This window comes from Dryobates pubescens, chromosome 7, assembly GCF_014839835.1.
Source record: "Dryobates pubescens isolate bDryPub1 chromosome 7, bDryPub1.pri, whole genome shotgun sequence".
NCBI classification, from domain to species: Eukaryota; Metazoa; Chordata; class Aves; order Piciformes; family Picidae; genus Dryobates; species Dryobates pubescens.
In genome coordinates, this window is record NC_071618.1 from 17,115,498 (window position 1) to 17,133,443 (window position 17,946).

Below are 17,946 nucleotides of genomic sequence, written 5' to 3' on the forward strand. Positions count from 1 at the left end.
CTAAATGAAGAAACAAAATCTTGTTTTATAGGAAAAAAATGCTTATCTGGTATATGCCTATGCAGGACAGGTACATGCATGTACTGGAATTTGTATAGGGAAATATGTGGAGGTGTTTGTTTTATAATTCTTGAAATATTTTAGTTTTCATGTGATTTCAAGTGGCAGGAAGGAAAAATACAGAAGTAACAATCAACATAGACAGTCATTCCCACCTAGATGGTTCTTCCAGAGTATATTTGTGGTTACATATAGATCATTGTTTTAATTTGTGGAATTGTGATATTGTTTAGAAATGGGGGGAAAGGGATGAAATTCTCTTTACGTTGTTTTGTACTTTGTGAAAGAATGCACAGCAATGGAGAATATTGTTACCATGCCAATATTCTGTGAACAATTCATTATTTTCATTTTAGAGTAGGAAAGTAATGAAAAAAGAACTTTGAGCAAGTAAAATATTTAAATTATAAAACTCAGTTTATTAATGTGAAGTATTGAATTATCATTAAATAATGGGAGTTTATTATTGCTTCTCTTAGTTGTAAAACAAGTTAGAGGAAGACGAAGTGGAATTTGTCTGAGAAAATAGACAGGAGTTTTATGTTCCAACAAATTCCAGAAGCTGAGAAAAGGCAAAGGGGGAGAAGTATACAACAAAAGGTTTTGATAACTTGATGAGGAATGGAGAACTGATGAATGTGGAGTGTTAATTTAAAAATATTTGTTGTGACAAGAATGATTAAACAAAGCAAAATAGATTTCATTTATTAGTTTATTTGTTTCAGTAATACGGAGAGTTAATTTTAACTTACGCAAGGTTAGTAGTTCATTGCTTGAAGGTTTTAAAGTGAAACTACACAGATAAAATGTTGAGTGCAGAAAAGTAATAATATATTAAGTATTGATTATTAGTAATAATACTAGTCTCATTCTTTTCCATTCAAACCAGCTTCATTGCACCATTCAATGCTGGTTCTGGTTAAGAGATCTCACAACAAGTAGCTTATCTATTGCCCTTTAAGAAATCAGTTTTATGAAGAATATTGCTGCTAGGGGCTTACTCACACCAAGCTTGTCAATTACTGCTTCCTTAGAGCATTTACTTCCGTTGTACTGAGGGGGAAGACAGTTCTGTGTATGTTCTGTACACTGAAAATTGAAATCGGCTCATCTGATTTGTTGCTGCTCCAAATAGGAAGTTTGTGACGCTTTGTGAAACATCTCAAGATAGAAAAGGCTGATCCTGCCATTGATACACATAAAATCACTATCACTTTATTATGAAACCTCAAAGAAGATGTTTCCTTCAAATTCCTTTGCTGATGATTATTTTATTTATCTCTGCAGGTCTCTCTGTCTGTTCCCTTTCTTCCCTTCTGGAGTTTTCTTAAACTTAATTACTTAATTTCTGGATATAAAGGTTAGCAGAAGTTATAGTGCTTTTCCCAGCATTTTTCAGGCCTTCTCAAGGGATTGACTTGCATTCTGAATTAAGACATAATTGCTTCATCTTATGCCACTATACAGCACTTGCTGATAACGTCTGTACACAAATTCATTGAGCACAGAGCATTTCTGAAATCAGGAGAGCTGTAGTTTTCCTACTAAACAATTGCCTGTATGTGGAATATCTTCCTTTTGTGGGTGTTATTTTTTCTATTTGAAAAAAAAAAATTCTGGAAAAGGCTTTCTAATGTGAAATTAAGTATACTTTTTAAAGTTGTTTGGAAGTTTTTGCCTCCTAATACATATTCTGCACATATGAAATCTTACTGACTTATTCCTTGTAAGACCCACTAGTGTGCCTTCAGTGCCATCCTGGCTGATCATTCTTCTGTCTGAGTTAGCTGTAGGGCTTATTTTCAAACTCTGTAAAGGCAACAGTTTCGTTTTCATAATCATACTTCAAAATCAGGCCTTGGCTTCTGTATTAGTCTTAAAATGTTTGTGGTAGCTCAGTATTTAATCTTTGTTAAGTCAGTAATATTAGATTGAATTGAAGACAGTGGTTAAAAAGGAAAGATATTTCTGATTAAAAACCTTTGTCTCAGTCTTCAAACATGAAGACCCAGCTATCATTAGAGACATAGCTGAAGCATCTGAGGGACATTCAGTTGAAGTAGTCTTCCTAGACAGTTAACAGAGAAAAGGGGCACCTTCAGAGTCTGGTTCAGCTGATCTAAAATCTGAATTGCTCTTTGAAGTTGCCTGTGTCTCTTCGTTGACTGTAGAAGGAGTCTGAGATGACTAGGCTCCTAACTTAGAGGCCTCAGGTAAGTGTCAAAAACGTATCATATTTAAGACTATTGCTTTTAAATTAACATTTATGCTGCTTATGTGCAGTATATGGCTTCCCATTGCTTAATTAGGAGAAAAATGTATGGAGTTTATTGATTCAAATATGATGGTCAAAATTACAGGTACCACAGATAAAGTGTGGCAGTTCTTTGGATGTGAAATTTAAGTATACATTGAAGGAGTATATAATGACTATAGTCATGGCTTACATTACTTACATCTTTAAGGAACACAGCAATTTACAGCACATTAATTTTGCATTTTATCCTTGGTTTTCATACTGCAAGTTTGAAATGCTTACTGTGGGTAATCACTATGGATAAGATAGTTGTAACACACTCATATTTTGCAGTGAGTAGAAATGGTTTCATCTTTACATGTTGGCCAGAGGACTGCTTCTTCAATATTACCATCAGAATATTGGATTTTTTCCAAAGTAGTAGATAAGAACAGACAAATAATATATAGTATGCTTGAAGTACAGTCTGAAATCTTCATTACTATATTTTCCTATCCCACTTGTATAGATGTTACCATCAAATATTATTTAAACCAGGTATCGAATCATTCATCAAAACGTGCCAGGCACATAGTTTTTCAGTAGTGCAATTATCCACTGAAGAAATTAAGGCAACATGTACTTTTGAAACACCTCATCTACTTCTCCACATAATAACCTGGCAGAAGAGATATTCAAGATGTGAGGTGACAGACACATCATTGTGGAGATCATCTTAAGGTTGCTGGTCTTAATGATAGCTAGTGTTACATGGCTAGGTTCAGGCCAGCAAGATATGAATTTAACCACTCTGTTAAGACTGATGTTGGAGGCTGACATTTAGTTATGTTTGAGCATGATGGGAAAGTTAGGGCTACATTTGAGACTGAGGGTGGCTATTAACATAAAGGGGAAGATGTGTCTAGAATTTGCCCCTGGGCTAGTTGTAGGATTTAGAAATAATACTGTTTGATTAGGGTTAGGCATGGGACTCTTGAGGACAACCAAGTGAAATGGGTTTGGAGCTAAAGTGGTTCATGCCAGCAGCAGTTGATGCACAGCAGGGTCTGCAAAGGGCTGATATCACCCAGAGGCATCTGGTTATTGCTGAACAGGATTTTACAGGGGTCACTGACCTTGGCTTAGGGTTAGGTTTAGACAGGCATCAATTGTAAACACAGGCATCAATTGTAAACAATAGTTATGATTGACTTAAGAAGGATCACTTAAGGTAGCAGCAGCAGCAGCTAACTGAATAGGTTTCAGTTTGAAGTTGAAATTTATGGCTTATTTTATAGCCAAGAAAGGAGTGGAAATAAGTGAAAGCCAGGGTTCAGATTCTGTTGCTGAACAAAATATAACTGAGGTTGCATCTTACTCACAAGACTAATGCAATTTCCAATTCTACCAGTACATTGGTAGTTCAAAGCAGCTGATCTGCTGAAGCACTATTTAGCTTCTGCCATGCTTCAGTCCTCCTGGGATCTAATTCCAGTAAGGCAAGGATGCAATTTCAGTGTTCAGCTGGAGTTGGGGAACTGAAAAGTGACTATAAGTAAGTAATTTATTTCTAGATTGGAGGTAGCAGTCTATCTCGGTTCAACACTCAGGCTAGGTTGAAAGCTAGGAGTATGATCCTGGCCAGCAAATCCCAGTGTTGAAGATGTTGATGTAGAGCAGTGTTCTAGAGTCAGATGAACTTAGATTTAGGGCTGATAATTGACAGAATGATAACTGTCTCCTACTTAAGTCAGAAGTTGTAGTGAATACTTGTTTCAGGCTAACATTGGCTGGTGGCTTGGTGAGATTTGGGGCAAAAAATGAACTAGAGGAGGTTACCGTAATTCACAGTTAGGATTTCAGTTTTCATCAGCAGTGTTGCTTCAGATTTGAAGTTAGCAAAACTGCTGTGGACAGATTTGAGGTCTAGTAGGGTAGCCAGACTTAAATGATTCCTAAAAGTAAGCTTGGTAATGTATAGATAATGCTGATTTCAAGGACATGCACTAAGGTAAGAGTTAAGAGGTCTAATCAGATGGCTAGATGTGCATCTCTAGTAAATATTTAAGGATAGAGCTCCTTAAGGGGAGTGATTTTCACACCTGTCTATAAACCAGAGGAGTGGTGAACCAAGCCACTGTCTCTTACGTTTGAGCACAACGTGATGTATAATAAATATCTCTTAGAATGTGTACAGTGTAAAGAGCAAGAGAAGGCACTCCTATGTTGGAAAGTTGGTGCTGATGTTGCACTGCCTCATGTCTTCATATTCAATCCCTTGTATCATTGACAGACAACAATATTGCATGTAACAATAGTTCATTTTGGGGTTGCTCTTGCAACTATTCTTTTGCTGGTTTTTAACTTTGTCTATTTCTAGTATACTGAAGTGATGCATATACCATTATGCCAGATCAACAGGTTTTATCAGGCCTGAGTTATGGAGACTGAGCTTTTCATCTTAAGTTACTTGACAAGGGCTTGTGGAGAGATGAGTCAGCTCCTTTAAGCAGATTGCATTTGAGTAAGGCACAGGTAAAACATGTGCAGATTAAATCCAATTACACAGCAATTGTCTTACTGTCAGTAGGTCCAGCCAAGAAATGTGGAGACCTCATGCTCATGTAGCTAAATAAAATCCCTCCAGAGCATCTCACCTGTGCTTCTGTCTCTGTTCCATGCGGGTTCACTGCAGGCTTTAGTGCATTGTTTTGGAGAATGTTAGTTGGTGCAGGACAGCAGCACCAACAGCAGTAGTATGAGGGATCATGGTGTAATGCCCAGGAATGCTCTGGCCACTATTAAATTTTACAGCCTTAGAAACTGAGAGACCAGAAGTTCTCATAGAGTTTTGCTTTTAAGTGTTTCCATGAAATACATTGACATTTGCATCTTGTTAGCATCTTCTGATGGTGTAAGAAGCATATTTTTAGAACTTCTTATTTAGTAAAAGTTATACAGGACCAAATCTTTAGTATGGTAACTTGCTTGGTTGAACATGTACATATACAAATATGGAATATGTACATATACAAGTATGGAAAACATGGAGAGAGCAGCTCCCATACTTATGCATTTAGACCACCAGTTTTAGTCCCCCTCACATGGGGAATGTTGGAGATGTGACAGTGTCACATTGATCTGAGTGCTCATTTCATTGTGGTTACCCAGCAAAGTTCATCCATGTTTGTACATAATTGTATGAGAAGGGCTGACGATGAGGCATCTTTACTGCAGTGTCACTTCCTCATCTCCTACCCATGCAGTGTAACAATCATTTATAGTACCCAAGGTTTCTTGTGAAGCCTGGGGCAAATGCATAATGTTGGCCTAAAATATGGGCCAATACATTGTTTTCTTCTATGCTGCCAGAAGCTGAATCACAGTATCACAGTATCACCAAGGTTGAAAGAGACCTCAAAGATCATTAAGTCCAACCTGTCACCACAGACCTCGTGACTAGACCATGGCACCAAGTGCCATGTCCAATCCCCTCTTGAACACCTCCAGGGATGGTAACTCCACCACCTCCCTGCGCAGCCCATTCCAATGGCAAATGACTAAAAAGTTAAAAGTATAGTTGGCATATCTCTGGTTTTATCATAAACCCTAGAAGAAACTCAGGGTCTGGTTTTCAATGAAGTAATTTTTGGAAGCTGAATATTAACATTTTAAATACCTGCATTTTTATTAATCTACATGTAAGCATTTTCATGCATTTCTTACACCTGAAGTCTGTAAACCTGTAAATAAACTGTACTCTGGCTTCATTTGCATAAATCACATTGTACCTGGCAGCCTATAGAATGATGATTTCAGTGTGTCTAGGAAGCTGTTTTCTGCAGAGGGTGGTTCAAGATTTCTTTAAAGCATGTGGTAAAACTGAATTTCATTGTGTTGGAGTGATTGAAGTATATTTTTTTAAACTTAGTTTTAAAGGAAATTATCATTCATATATATATATACACACACACACACATCCCCCATTTCTCTATTCTATGTATTCTATGTATTATGCCTTACATGTACGGGCTTGGTACTTCATGATTATTTGGAATAATGAGTTAACATATTTTTTTCCATGCTTCTGAGAATTTCTGTCTGCCCATTTCACACCTTTTGTAACTTTTAGCATCATCCTGCACATAAACAATATTTTAAAACAAATTTTAAAGTTAAACTGTTTCTTACAACAAAAGGAATGACAGTATTTATTCAGGTACTTCGCCCTAGACAGTTGTGTCATTGGAGGTTCCTGGCCATTCCAGAGGGACACAGGTATTTCTGTAGTTGTGTGATGTATCAGGCAGACCTGTGCCGATGTCTTAAAACTCTGATATATCTGAGGTGGCACTAGACACCCATGTTTGGGCAACTGAGTCCCTGGTGATGTGACTTTGTGTTGGGATCTCCTGTACAAAAATGTGCCACTGAGGCAGTGAAGAGACACATTGCATTGGGTTTGTGATTGTTAAACAGGTTGTCATCAATCAGTAAGGGTGACATCATAGAATTGTTTCAGTGTGTTTCTTGTTGCCTAACTTTCCCACTCTGGACCTTGACCTTCTTCTGTCCTGTCTGTCCGGTGTTCCTGTTCTTCCTTGTTACTAGAGCAGGCACCCTTGGTGCATATGCTGGAACCCATAGAGGAGCTTTCGGAAGAGGAAAAAGGTAATGGTTGATTTAGCTCAAAATGTAGTGGCATGTGTATCATGAAAACAAAAAGTAAATATTTGATACCTAGTGTATTTTTTATTGTGTATCAATGTGCTTATGTGATTTGGGTGGGAACATTTCTTATTGTCTCCTGTTTACTAGTGGTGCTTGTAAACGCTATTGTTATTATTTCCTTATCAAAGTGCACTGTTTTTATGAAAATATGGCTGACTCTCTACAGCAGGCATATTCCATATGGCTAGAAGGATTTGAGCTCAACAGAGCAAAAATATCTACTGGGCAGTACTCCCTTACTAGGAAATTTTTGGTGCTGATGCTATTGCAAGGTGTGCTTAATCCCTTTTCAAACTCTGTAGAAGAGAATAAGGAATTCAGGTAGAGGAAGGAAGTTGGTGGAGGTCAAAGCTGCCTACTTTCATAAATACACTAAAGATACTTTTCCAAATACTGGAAGTTACATCTGCCTCTGAGCAGTCACAGCTCCAGCCAGGGCTGTGCAATTCTGAATGAAATTACATAGTCCAATGTTGGCAGCCGCTCTTCTGCTTCACCTGTGGAAAACTTGGAGAAGGCCACATTTACAATGACAGAAGGGAAAAGCATTGGTTCATCCTACACATATTCTTATCCTTGAAGAAGGCTAAAAGTACCTTAGATGGAACACCAAATAGCTGAATAGCAACATAATCTGTACTCTGTGCAAAAATCAAAACAAGTCTTGAGCCTTACAGCCAATGAGCTTAACTTTTGAAGCAATGGTGCTGTTTTGAAAATAAAATGGTTTAAATACCTTCTGTGCGTGAGAGGTTTCCCCAGGGAAAATCCAGTGACTCAACAATCTGAAATAGACTGCTCACATTTTTGCCGTTCTTTCTGCTATTTCTCTTGCTTGCCATCTTCTCTCTTGATGGATTGTCTTTGATTCTTCTCCTGTGCCTAAAGGCATGGCCTGCAGTACAAGAGAAAGAAAGAATGCAGTCTGAAAAGATAGACCAAGATTTTTTTGGGTTTAGTGACAGCCATTTGTAAGGGAGAGTGTGAAAATTCTTGACTTGGCACATTATTTCATAGGATTATGTAGGAGCTGAGACAATGGACCAGAGTTAAGGTCTCTTGTCTCCAAAGCTGTTCAATCTAGCATTTAGGGCTTTAAAAAAAACAAAACAAAACAGAACAAAATCAAAAATTAATTAGAAAACAGTTCCTTAAACAGTTGGCTCCATCAAAGAGGATTCAGTTTACGTTAATTAGCAAGAATTAGTATTGTCATTAATTAGGATAATGCTGGGTAGTCTTGTTAGTATGTAGTATTTACAGGTTTTAAAATTACTTTAGGTGGATCTGTTTTGTTGTAAGAATTAACATCTGAAAGGGACAGGATTTTCAGAAGGCTTCTTAGAGCCTCCCACTTCAAAATGCCTCATGTCTGGCTTCCTGAGAAGATTTCATACTGCATAAGGCACTTCTGACTGAGGGTAGTCTGATAGCCCTATGTATCCTTACCAGCCAGTAGTTTGCCTCTTCTAGGACTCAGGTCTCCAGCCAAATAATTTTTTATCCTACTTCTGTTAGGGACTGAGTTATCAGTGTAGTTTCCAAAGCCAAATGAGGTTTCAGCCAGATTCTGTCCTGTTCAACACAGATGTGTTAGTATGGTAATTGGATGCTTTTCCAGTTTTCATTATTTTGAGGATCCATCAGAAGTGACTTCCTCAAAACAACCTAAACATCATTTGTATGTCTTGAGGCCTTCTTAGGTCATCTTCAGGGTGCTTAATCTCAAAGAAAAATGAAAAGTGAACAGAACAGCCTTTTAAGCAATCATTTTTTTGAAAGAAACCATTTGCAAGTCACAATATGGAATTATTCCTCTATGCATGTTCTTGTCTGTGGGCTGGCAAATGACTCTGCTGCCCTGTAAGGTGTACTGTAAAGAGATAAACTCCTGCCCAAGGTTTGCCTTTCATTTCAGGGGTCAAAGTTGGGAGTGTGGTTTACAGCATACTTTCCTGGGATGTTGTAGACCCCTCTGTATATGCTTTACTAGCTTTGCTGACCACTGACAGAAAGAAGCAGCTACTGTGGTCCCACAGATTATTGGTTTACTTGGTGTAAGTGGCATTCAGTAAAACTTTGTCTTGCCAGAGACACTTTATAAACAAGCTCCAGATAGGGATTCTTTGTTTCTTTATTCTCTTGTGTGACCTTATAGTGCTTTGGCCTAATTTAAATGTCAGTGTTTCATTTAGATGGAAGAATCTATCTAGATGATTCTTTGTTTCTTGCATAAGAGTTCATGTCTTTACTGACACCTAAAGCAAGGGAAGGAGATAGAAACTTCTTTGTCTGCTTTTAAGTATGTGTGATGTCACAGACCCGCATAGAAGAAAACACGACACTGAACTTTGTCCTTGAAAGAATGTCAAAGATAAGTAGTAACTGCCAAGTATCTGCTGTGAAACAACCTGCTTCGGACTAAGCTTTTGTCTTTACCAAGATTTCTGAAAGTGTTACAATTTGCCAAAGATTGGATTTCACTGGGAGTTTATCAGAGAACATCTCCTTGTTTGAAGCTTTTCTTGAGGACAAGTTTGTCATATTCCTGTTCTGATTCCTTCTAGAGTTCAGCTTTGATTTTGAAATCCCAGTTTTAGAGGACTTAAGTATCAGAGGATAGTCTTCCTCCATCAGGGGTGTCCTAGTACAGTTCTAAAAGTAAAAATATCTGTTGCTGAATACTCAGATATTTATCTTTACAGTGATGCCATAACAAGAAAACCAAAAGATACTTGTGATGGTGAGTATAAGGTGCTGAAACAGAGCTGACTTTTGCAAGCTGGCCCAAGATTCTTTTGAAAAATGCAACCTCATGTAAACAGAAAGTGCAAATGTGTATCTATTGTGTTTCCAAAGAAAAGCATGCTTCAGTGCTGTTCTTAATTGTCTCATGTGCTGTGAATTTTTCAAATGTGTCTTAAATGCATTTCTCCATTAATATTTCAGAAATGGAGAATGGTGATTATAAAACAGGTAGAAGTGGCCACCGCTTAATAAACGCTTTGAAGACTTGCCCTTCTTTAACTAGAGAATTACGAGTTGTTTTGGAGCAAACCCTGGAGGAGAAGCTGAAACACTTGGGAATTAAACCAGTAAGAATATTTTGAGTTGTTTATAAGAGGGGTAATCTTTGTCCCACATTTTTGCTATTCTCTTTTACTCTTGTGCCACAACCTCAAACCTATAAAATCACAGGCCACATTTCCATGTGTTATAAAGAAGTGTGATTTGTTAACCTGAGAGGATGTCCATCAAATTACATCTGTGGGGGATATGGCTACCCCTGTGAACATTGTTTGTTACTGTGCACAGTACCAACTTCGGTGATTTTCCTACAAGCTTTGTGATATTCGAAGTACGAAAGAAAGAGTGCAGATAATTGTAATATAAAAATCCCAGAAGTAATAGCCCCTGTGTTTACAATACCATTTGTTTCCTCAGGGTGTTCGTGGTATCTCGAACGATCATTTGAATCAAATCCTGCGTGCTGTTGAATCTGCCAGAGAGCGCAAACAGAGGCAGAACCCTCACATTCACCGCATTCGAGAGCACCTGGAACGCCAAGTCGGCTTTAGGGTTGAAGAGAAATCATCATCTTGTAATAGACCTGTTTCCTGGCCTCGGCTTCCTTCAGAAGGTTAAAATGGCTTTGTTGGTTTTCTGTTCTTCTAGCATTTTATAACTACTATTTAAGATTTTATTTAGCAACATTCCTGTACAACTTCTCCCATTGTTTTTCGTGTAAATATTTTACAGTCTCCTTTTAGGGATTCTTGGCATCGTGTATGACTGCAGAAGCCTTATCTCCTGTGTTGTACATGGTGAACTGCTTCTGAACTGCTTTGAAGTAAAAAACTACTTTTTTTTTTTTTTTTTTGGTAAAACTATAATCTGCAGCAGAGACATCTTTAATTTTGGAAATTTATTACAAAAGATACCAGGTACTGTTTCCAACAATGAGATAGATAACTTCTCTTGCAGATAAGCAGAAGTTCAGTCAGTTAGGAATTTCCTCATCTGCCTTGCCACGGTCTTCAGCAGCTGTTCGCCCAGCTGAGCAAAGAGCAGCCATCGCTGAGAATACGTCTACACCGAAGTAAGAGATGCTGTTCTCATAGATGCTGTCCCCATAGTCCTACGGGCTTGGGTTTTCATGACTGATGGGAACGTTTCCTGCTAATATTACAAGAATTAAGCAAAGAATTCACATTACTTCTATATAAGCTTTCTGTTTATGTATGTGGCTGTCAGACTTGAAATAACTTGTGTTGTTATTTTTAGATCCAAGAAGCTTCTTGGAAATGAAGTTTCTAGAAAGACATCTAGCACCACGTATGTTTTGTTCCCACGGTTTGGTAACTGAATATTCACGTGCTATTACTCACCTAAAATTATAAGTGTTTTCTGGACTGCATACTTCATAGTATCATAGTATCAGTCAGGGTTGGAAGGGACCACAAGGATCATCTAGTTCCAACCCCCCTGCCACAGGCAGGGACACCCCACACTAGATCAGGCCAGAGCCTCATCCAGCCTGGTCTTAAACACCTCCAGGGATGGGGCCTCAACCACCTCCCTGGACAACCTATTCCAGGGCTTCACCACTCTCATTCATCACTCCTCACGTCCAGCCTGAATCTCCCCACTTCCAGCTTCATTCCATTCCCCCTAGTCTTATCACTACCTGATATCCTCATATTTGGTTTTAAAGTATTACTCCATTTATAATCTCTGAAAGATAGCATGTTCTCCTTTCAGCCGATGTAAACTAGAGAAGGATATTCAATAAAAATCAGGTGCTATCGCTTCCTTTGGTTTAATTCTGAGATGCTTTTTCTGATGCTGTTAAAAGCCTTTAAAGACTAGACTTTGGTGACCTAATTTTTCAGTTGATTGATACTTTCTTACTATGCCCAAAATTAAACATAATAGTCCATATTCCATTCATATCAGGTACCTTAATTTGTAATTTCCTGCATGGAATATTTTTTAAGTTATTTTCATCTAACAAACTCTCTGTACTCCAGGTTCCTTGACCTTGAACTTTGCTCTCTCTGCTAATCCATGAAAGCCTATCCTTGTTTGCGTGGCAAGACTTGTTATGTATTGATTTCTATACTGTTAGGTATTGTTATGTATTCATGTATATATATATGCATATATAGTTATACATTGATCTACTTGATAAATATTGATTGTTTTGTAAAGGTAGTGTTGTATAGATGGAAATAATCATCTATCTTGATAAGACACCATTTTGTGATAACTTTCTGAATTTATTTAGCAGCATGATTTATGTAATTTTATTTAGTGGCGTTATGGATAGTTAGAATGTGTGTTGGACTAGGTGACCTTTGGAGGTCCTTTCCAACCCAAACCAAGGCATGTTATTGAAAAGGAAAATAAAAGCAAGATTAAAGATGCATATAGCAGCGCAGGCACTGAAACCCAGTAAGGCCTTGGCTTGCTTGTATTTCTGTTTAGAACTCCACCATTCAGTTCAGAGGAAGAACTAGATGAAGATGATTCTAAACAGTCTTACACATCACCAGAATTATCACAAAAGCAGCCAAAACCATCAAGTACCAAAGTCAGTGCTGTTCAGAAGGCTTCTAACAAAAGCAGCGTGGATGGGATGGAGGAAAGCAAAACTAAGGAAATTGGAACAACTGCCAGAACTTCAAAAGGTTTTTTCACTGCTTTTGTGTATGCATGTTGTTACAGATGTGCATGATTTTGCATTTCCTAATAATGTGTCTGTGTTAGAAAACATAAGGAAGGCAGACCATCTGGTCTTGAGTGACCACTTACTTGTCTGTACTTTATGTTCTTGTTGCTGCATTTATATTAATACAGTACCTACAGACATCAGTTCAGGTTAGATGTGTATTATACACATGCAGGAAAAAAGAGAATCTCTGCCTCATAGAGACTTCTTTTTCTTAATTTTATTTTGTGGAAGATTTTTAAAGGGCTTGTAGTGAAGCTCCTTGCTTGTGAATGGAAGCTGTAAATATAACTTTTTATGTACTTTAGGAACAGTTATTCAAAAACTGACTGAACAAGTTGGAAAGAGTCTTTCTAACCATGGAAATAGGGACAAACCAGCTGGAGGGATTCCTGTTGCACAGGCATTTATCAAGAAAGAGGAGGTGAAAGAACTGAAGGTATCACTTTTAATTTTCATTATTTCATTAATTAATTGAACTCTTTCTCTCTCTAGGTGTGTGTATATATATACACACACACATAATCTTTTTGTGAGTGTGCTGAAATCATTTGACACAGTGAAGAACTTAATTCTCAAAGACAGTTGTGGAATTACAGTTGTGATTTTGGGCACATCTGCACTGGTGTATAGAAAAGTGCTAGCAGGTGAGCTGTGGCAAGTGACCTCTTCATCCACACCATGTACTATCTTCTACCATGACTGGGTTTGGATCCCTGTAGCTAGGCCAGTGTTTGGGGTATAATTGGTTTCATTTTTATTCCCTATTCCAGCAGCATAGAGAGAGCCCTTCTTTACTTGCTTTCCCAGTATCTTGTTTTGGTGAAGGAAAGAATTAATTTGTTTACCTAATATTTTAAAATATTTTTATTTCTAGAGCTTTATCTGGTATGGAACTCCTAAATACATTTTAATGAGGGAACAAATTCCATTTCTTAGTATGGTCTCTGTTCTGCTGCATCTGTTTGCCATCATATACTGTTTTCAGACTGTACCAGATCTGGTACAGTCCACTGATATCTGTCCATTGGAAATGGCCTGTGTTCACCATCAGGATACTTAAATAGCTTATTCAGGATCCTCATGTCCCAGTCTTACCCTCAGTTTAGAGTTTGGTACTTACTTTGATGCAAACTGATCTTTATCTGAACAATTTTTGAAAGGAATAAAACATATTCCAAATTGGAATACTTCCCTGCAGAGAAGGACTTGGGAGTACTGGTGGATGGAAAACTGGACATGGGCCAGCAATGTGCACTTGCAGCCCATAAACCAAGTCATCCTGGGCTGCAGCAAAAGAAGTGTGTCCAGCAGGTCGAGGGAGGTGATTCCGCCCCTTGACTCCACCTGGTTTACTGTATCCAGCTCTGGAGTCCATAGCACAAGAACCTGTTGGGGCATGTCCAGAGGAAGGCTACAGAAATGATCAGAGAGCTGGAACAGGTCTCCTGTAAAGAAAGGCTGAGGGAGTTTTAGTTGTTTAGTGTAGAGGAGGCTCCAGGGAGACCTTACTGCAGCATTTCAAGATATAAAGGAGTCCTATAAGAAAGGTGGAGAAAGACGTGTTACTAAGGCCTGTAGTGACTCTCTGAAAGAGAGTGAGTTTAGATTGCATATGAGGAGGAATTTTCTTAATACAGAGGTGGTGAGACACTGGAACAAATTTCCCAGTGAAGTTGTGGATCATTGGAAGTGTTCGAGTTCAGATTGGATGATGCTTTGAGCAACTTGATGCCCCTGCCCATGGCAGGGGGACTGAACTAGATGGTCCTGGTGGACTGTAAGTAATGTGCCCTCGTAGCTATGAAGGACAACAGTATCCTGGGGTGCATTAAGAACAGTGTGGCCAGCAGATCTAGGGAGGTTCTCCTCCTCTTCTGCTCTGCCCTGGTGAGACTACACCTGGAATACTGTATCCAGTTTTGGGCACCCCAATTAAGAGAGACAGGATGTGCTGGAGAGTCCAATGGAGAGCTACAAGCATAGTCGTGGGACTTGACCCTCTCTCCTATGAAGAAAGACTGAGAGCCCTGGGGTTGTTTAGTCTTGAGAAGACTGAGAGGAGATCTTAATCAACATCTATAAATATCTGAGGGACAGGTGTCAAAATGAAGATGTCAGTCTCCTTTTGGTGGTGCCCAGTGATAGGACAAGGAACAACACATATAAGCTGGAACATAGGAGGTTCCACCCCAACATTAGGATAAACTTCCTTACAATGAGGATGACAGAGCACTGGAACAGGCTGCCATGAGAGGTTTTCTGGATGTGCTCCTGTGTGGCTGGCCCTCGGTAATCCTGCTTGGGCAGGGGGGTTGGACTAGACCATCTCTAAAGGTCCCTTCCGACCCCTAACATTCTGTGATTGTCCTGTGTTTTATAAAAGTCATGTTTCACCACAGTTACTTCAGAAATATTTTACAGAAAATTAGTTCTCTGCTTACCTGCAGCTGTATTACCTGAATCAGATGTTGTATGTGTGATGGTATTGCTGTGGAGTAAGCCAGTGAGGAAACTCTTTCTCCAGCATGCCTCAATATACATGACTCTGACTTTCCCATTACCACACCCTCCGAACACAGATAATTTAAAACAGCAAAATGTTGAGTCTTGGTATGTTAATAATATACCACACAGAGCAGATCTGTCAGGATTTGAGAAACAGTTTGCAATGTTGAAGCAGAATTATGTTGCAAGGTAGAGCATTACTGCAGTCTCTTCACTTCTTTCGAGACACATGGCTGTTGATTTTTCTCTCTATGTACATACCTTACATTGTTTCCAAATAGCATCTCAAGCTTGCTTCTTTGCAACAGAAGCACCTTCTGCATCTTACTGTAATACTGAGAGACTCCAGTGCAACAAGGTTTTAGCTTTGTGAGGAAACCATCTTTTGCTTTCCAGGGTTAAGCTCTCTTGTAACAATGGCTTGATTCCTTTGAATCACATCTGATTGTCCAGAAGGGAAATGCTGTAGCTCTTCTTTCAAAAGCTGAATGAAGGTATTTCGTTCTTAGGCAGATGTGGTAAGGAAAACTATGGATTCTCTGCCTTCAGGTTCATCAGTTTGACTTCACTCTCATTTTGTGAACTCTTTATGCAAATCCAGGACTCAATTAAAAATATGCTTGGGCATGCTGGCAGTGAGACTTAAGGAGGGACAGGTATTTGAACTTTGAGCACCATAGAGGGGTTTTAAACTTTCATCATTTAATTTTGTCTTCAGATAAATCAGGTTTAAATTGAAAAGGCCTTTACTGCAACACTCAATTTTTGGAGTGTGCATGCAGAACGCTTATGTAGCAAACTAAGCTGCCACTTGCACACCACCACATCATGTCTTTATTTCATGCAAGCAGTGTACATTGTCATGCAGAAGGACTTTCCAGCTCATTGATTCCTTGGGAAAGACGATCCTTTTTTGAGTTAGACACGTAATAAATATCTGAAAACATCCATTTCTGCCAGTTACACAACTGGCAGAGTTTGTAGTTTTAGCAGTCCCAACTTGCAACCTCAGCAGTACCTGATTAAAAACAACACCATGCTAGCTTTGGAGCTAGCATGAGTTGATGTAATTCAGGTCATTGATTATGTGGATTTTGAAACTGCAGTGATAGATGTCACAAAGGCCATGCAGCAGTGCATTTTTCTTCAGCAGTTTCACTTTGCTGAGTTTATGGGCGATCTCAGCACAACTTGGACAGAGAAGGGAAAAAATGCATCTTTTTTCTTCTCCCTCTTAGTTTGCAGATGCTGATGAAGATGATTGGGATATATCATCAATAGAAGAAGACTTAGTGATGAAAGATTATAGAGGCCAGAAGGCAGCGACAGCTCCAAAAATCGAGTCAAATGCTGCATCTGTGGTACATGCATGGGGTCTTCCAAAGACAAGTGTACCAAAGGAGGAAGGTAATATATTCATGCTTCTACAGTATAACTGTTAAGTGACTGACACACTCAGAGGAGAACTTAAGTGTGGTGTATTACACATTGTAACTCAGTAGGTGGTGTTTTGTAAGAGAAGAACAATTAAGAAATCGTCTGCTTGGGTTTATGTCCTGCAAATACCCTATAAGGTATTTGAGGTACAAACTTACACATAAGCAACTCCTGAATCTACAAAGATGCCAATAAACTTAAACTGGAAATTTCAAAACATCAGGCTTCAGCCTCATCTTAAAAGTTAATCATTTGCTTCCAACTGAGCTGGTCTGGCAATTTTATGTTGGGGGCAATTTTCAACCTACCACACCAGGATATTTTTAATACCTTTCCAAATTTAAGGGAGGGACTTTGCGTGGCCTTGAGGTTCATTCAAGATGTCTAAGTGACCTGTCAAGCTGAAATATTTGAACTGCTGGTAAAGAGATGGCTTCAGTCTTACATAGCACTAATACAGCAGTTTTTAGCCATAATGTTTCAATATATGTAAAAGGTTGAAGCTGTGTCAGTTATTTAGAGATACTTCAGGTTATTTTTATAGGGAAAATAATGCTGACACTGACTGCTTGTACTGTGCAGTGTATTCTTTGAGAGAAGCAGCCTTTGTGTTAGCAACACTTGTGACTTCCTCACTGGGTGAAATTCTGGACTTCCCCAAGTCCACAGCTGTTTGCTCACATAATGTGTGATTTTTAGCTCATAGGTCAATACAAAGCAATAAAATTAGAAAATAAAATAGTACTAATGATGTTGTTTTGTTATTTTAACAGGCCCTCATGAAGCTGATAATACAAGCACCTTGAAAAGCAGTTTAGTCACTGTAACAGAGTGGAGTGATTCTTCAGATGTGTAATTGCATTTTCAAATTTATGTTTTCTTGTATTTTATCATAAACTTTATATAAATTGTGAACATTTTAAAGAAAATATTTCCATGACTTCAAATGTTACATTTTTAACGTGGTTTGCAATAAACACCAAATGAAAGGAAAAGAATACCTCAGCTATGAAAACTAATTATTATTAAATGCCCCTTATGTTAGGAAGCTATTCTTTTGGTTGTGGGGTTTTGGTGGGGTTTTTTCATAGAATCAGTAAGGTTGGAAAAGACCCCAGAAATCATCAAGTACTACATATCCCCCAACACCTCATGACTAACTAAACCATGGCTTCAAGTGCCATGTCCAATCCCCTTCTGAACACCTCCAGGGACCCTAACTCCACCACCTCCCCAGGCAGCC

The 17,946-nt window shown here is 38.6% G+C and overlaps 1 protein-coding gene across 2 annotated transcripts in view; it reads left to right on the top strand.

Moving 5' to 3' along the window:
• The window catches only part of DZIP1 (DAZ interacting zinc finger protein 1), a 36,371-nt gene extending 18,696 nt beyond the window's left edge, over window positions 1–17,675 (top strand). The window contains exons 12-20 of one of the 2 annotated variants that reach the window (XM_054162952.1): window positions 6,908–6,967; window positions 9,977–10,122; window positions 10,472–10,667; window positions 11,012–11,126; window positions 11,312–11,362; window positions 12,515–12,717; window positions 13,067–13,197; window positions 16,505–16,673; window positions 17,477–17,675. In XM_054162952.1, coding sequence (XP_054018927.1) covers window positions 6,908–6,967; window positions 9,977–10,122; window positions 10,472–10,667; window positions 11,012–11,126; window positions 11,312–11,362; window positions 12,515–12,717; window positions 13,067–13,197; window positions 16,505–16,673; window positions 17,477–17,559 — 1,154 coding nt within the window. In that variant the 3' untranslated portion in view covers window positions 17,560–17,675. The remainder of the gene's footprint in view (window positions 1–6,907; window positions 6,968–9,976; window positions 10,123–10,471; window positions 10,668–11,011; window positions 11,127–11,311; window positions 11,363–12,514; window positions 12,718–13,066; window positions 13,198–16,504; window positions 16,674–17,476) is intronic. The other variant, XM_054162953.1, reaches the window with a different exon arrangement.
• The last annotated feature ends 271 nt before the right edge of the window (window positions 17,676–17,946 follow it).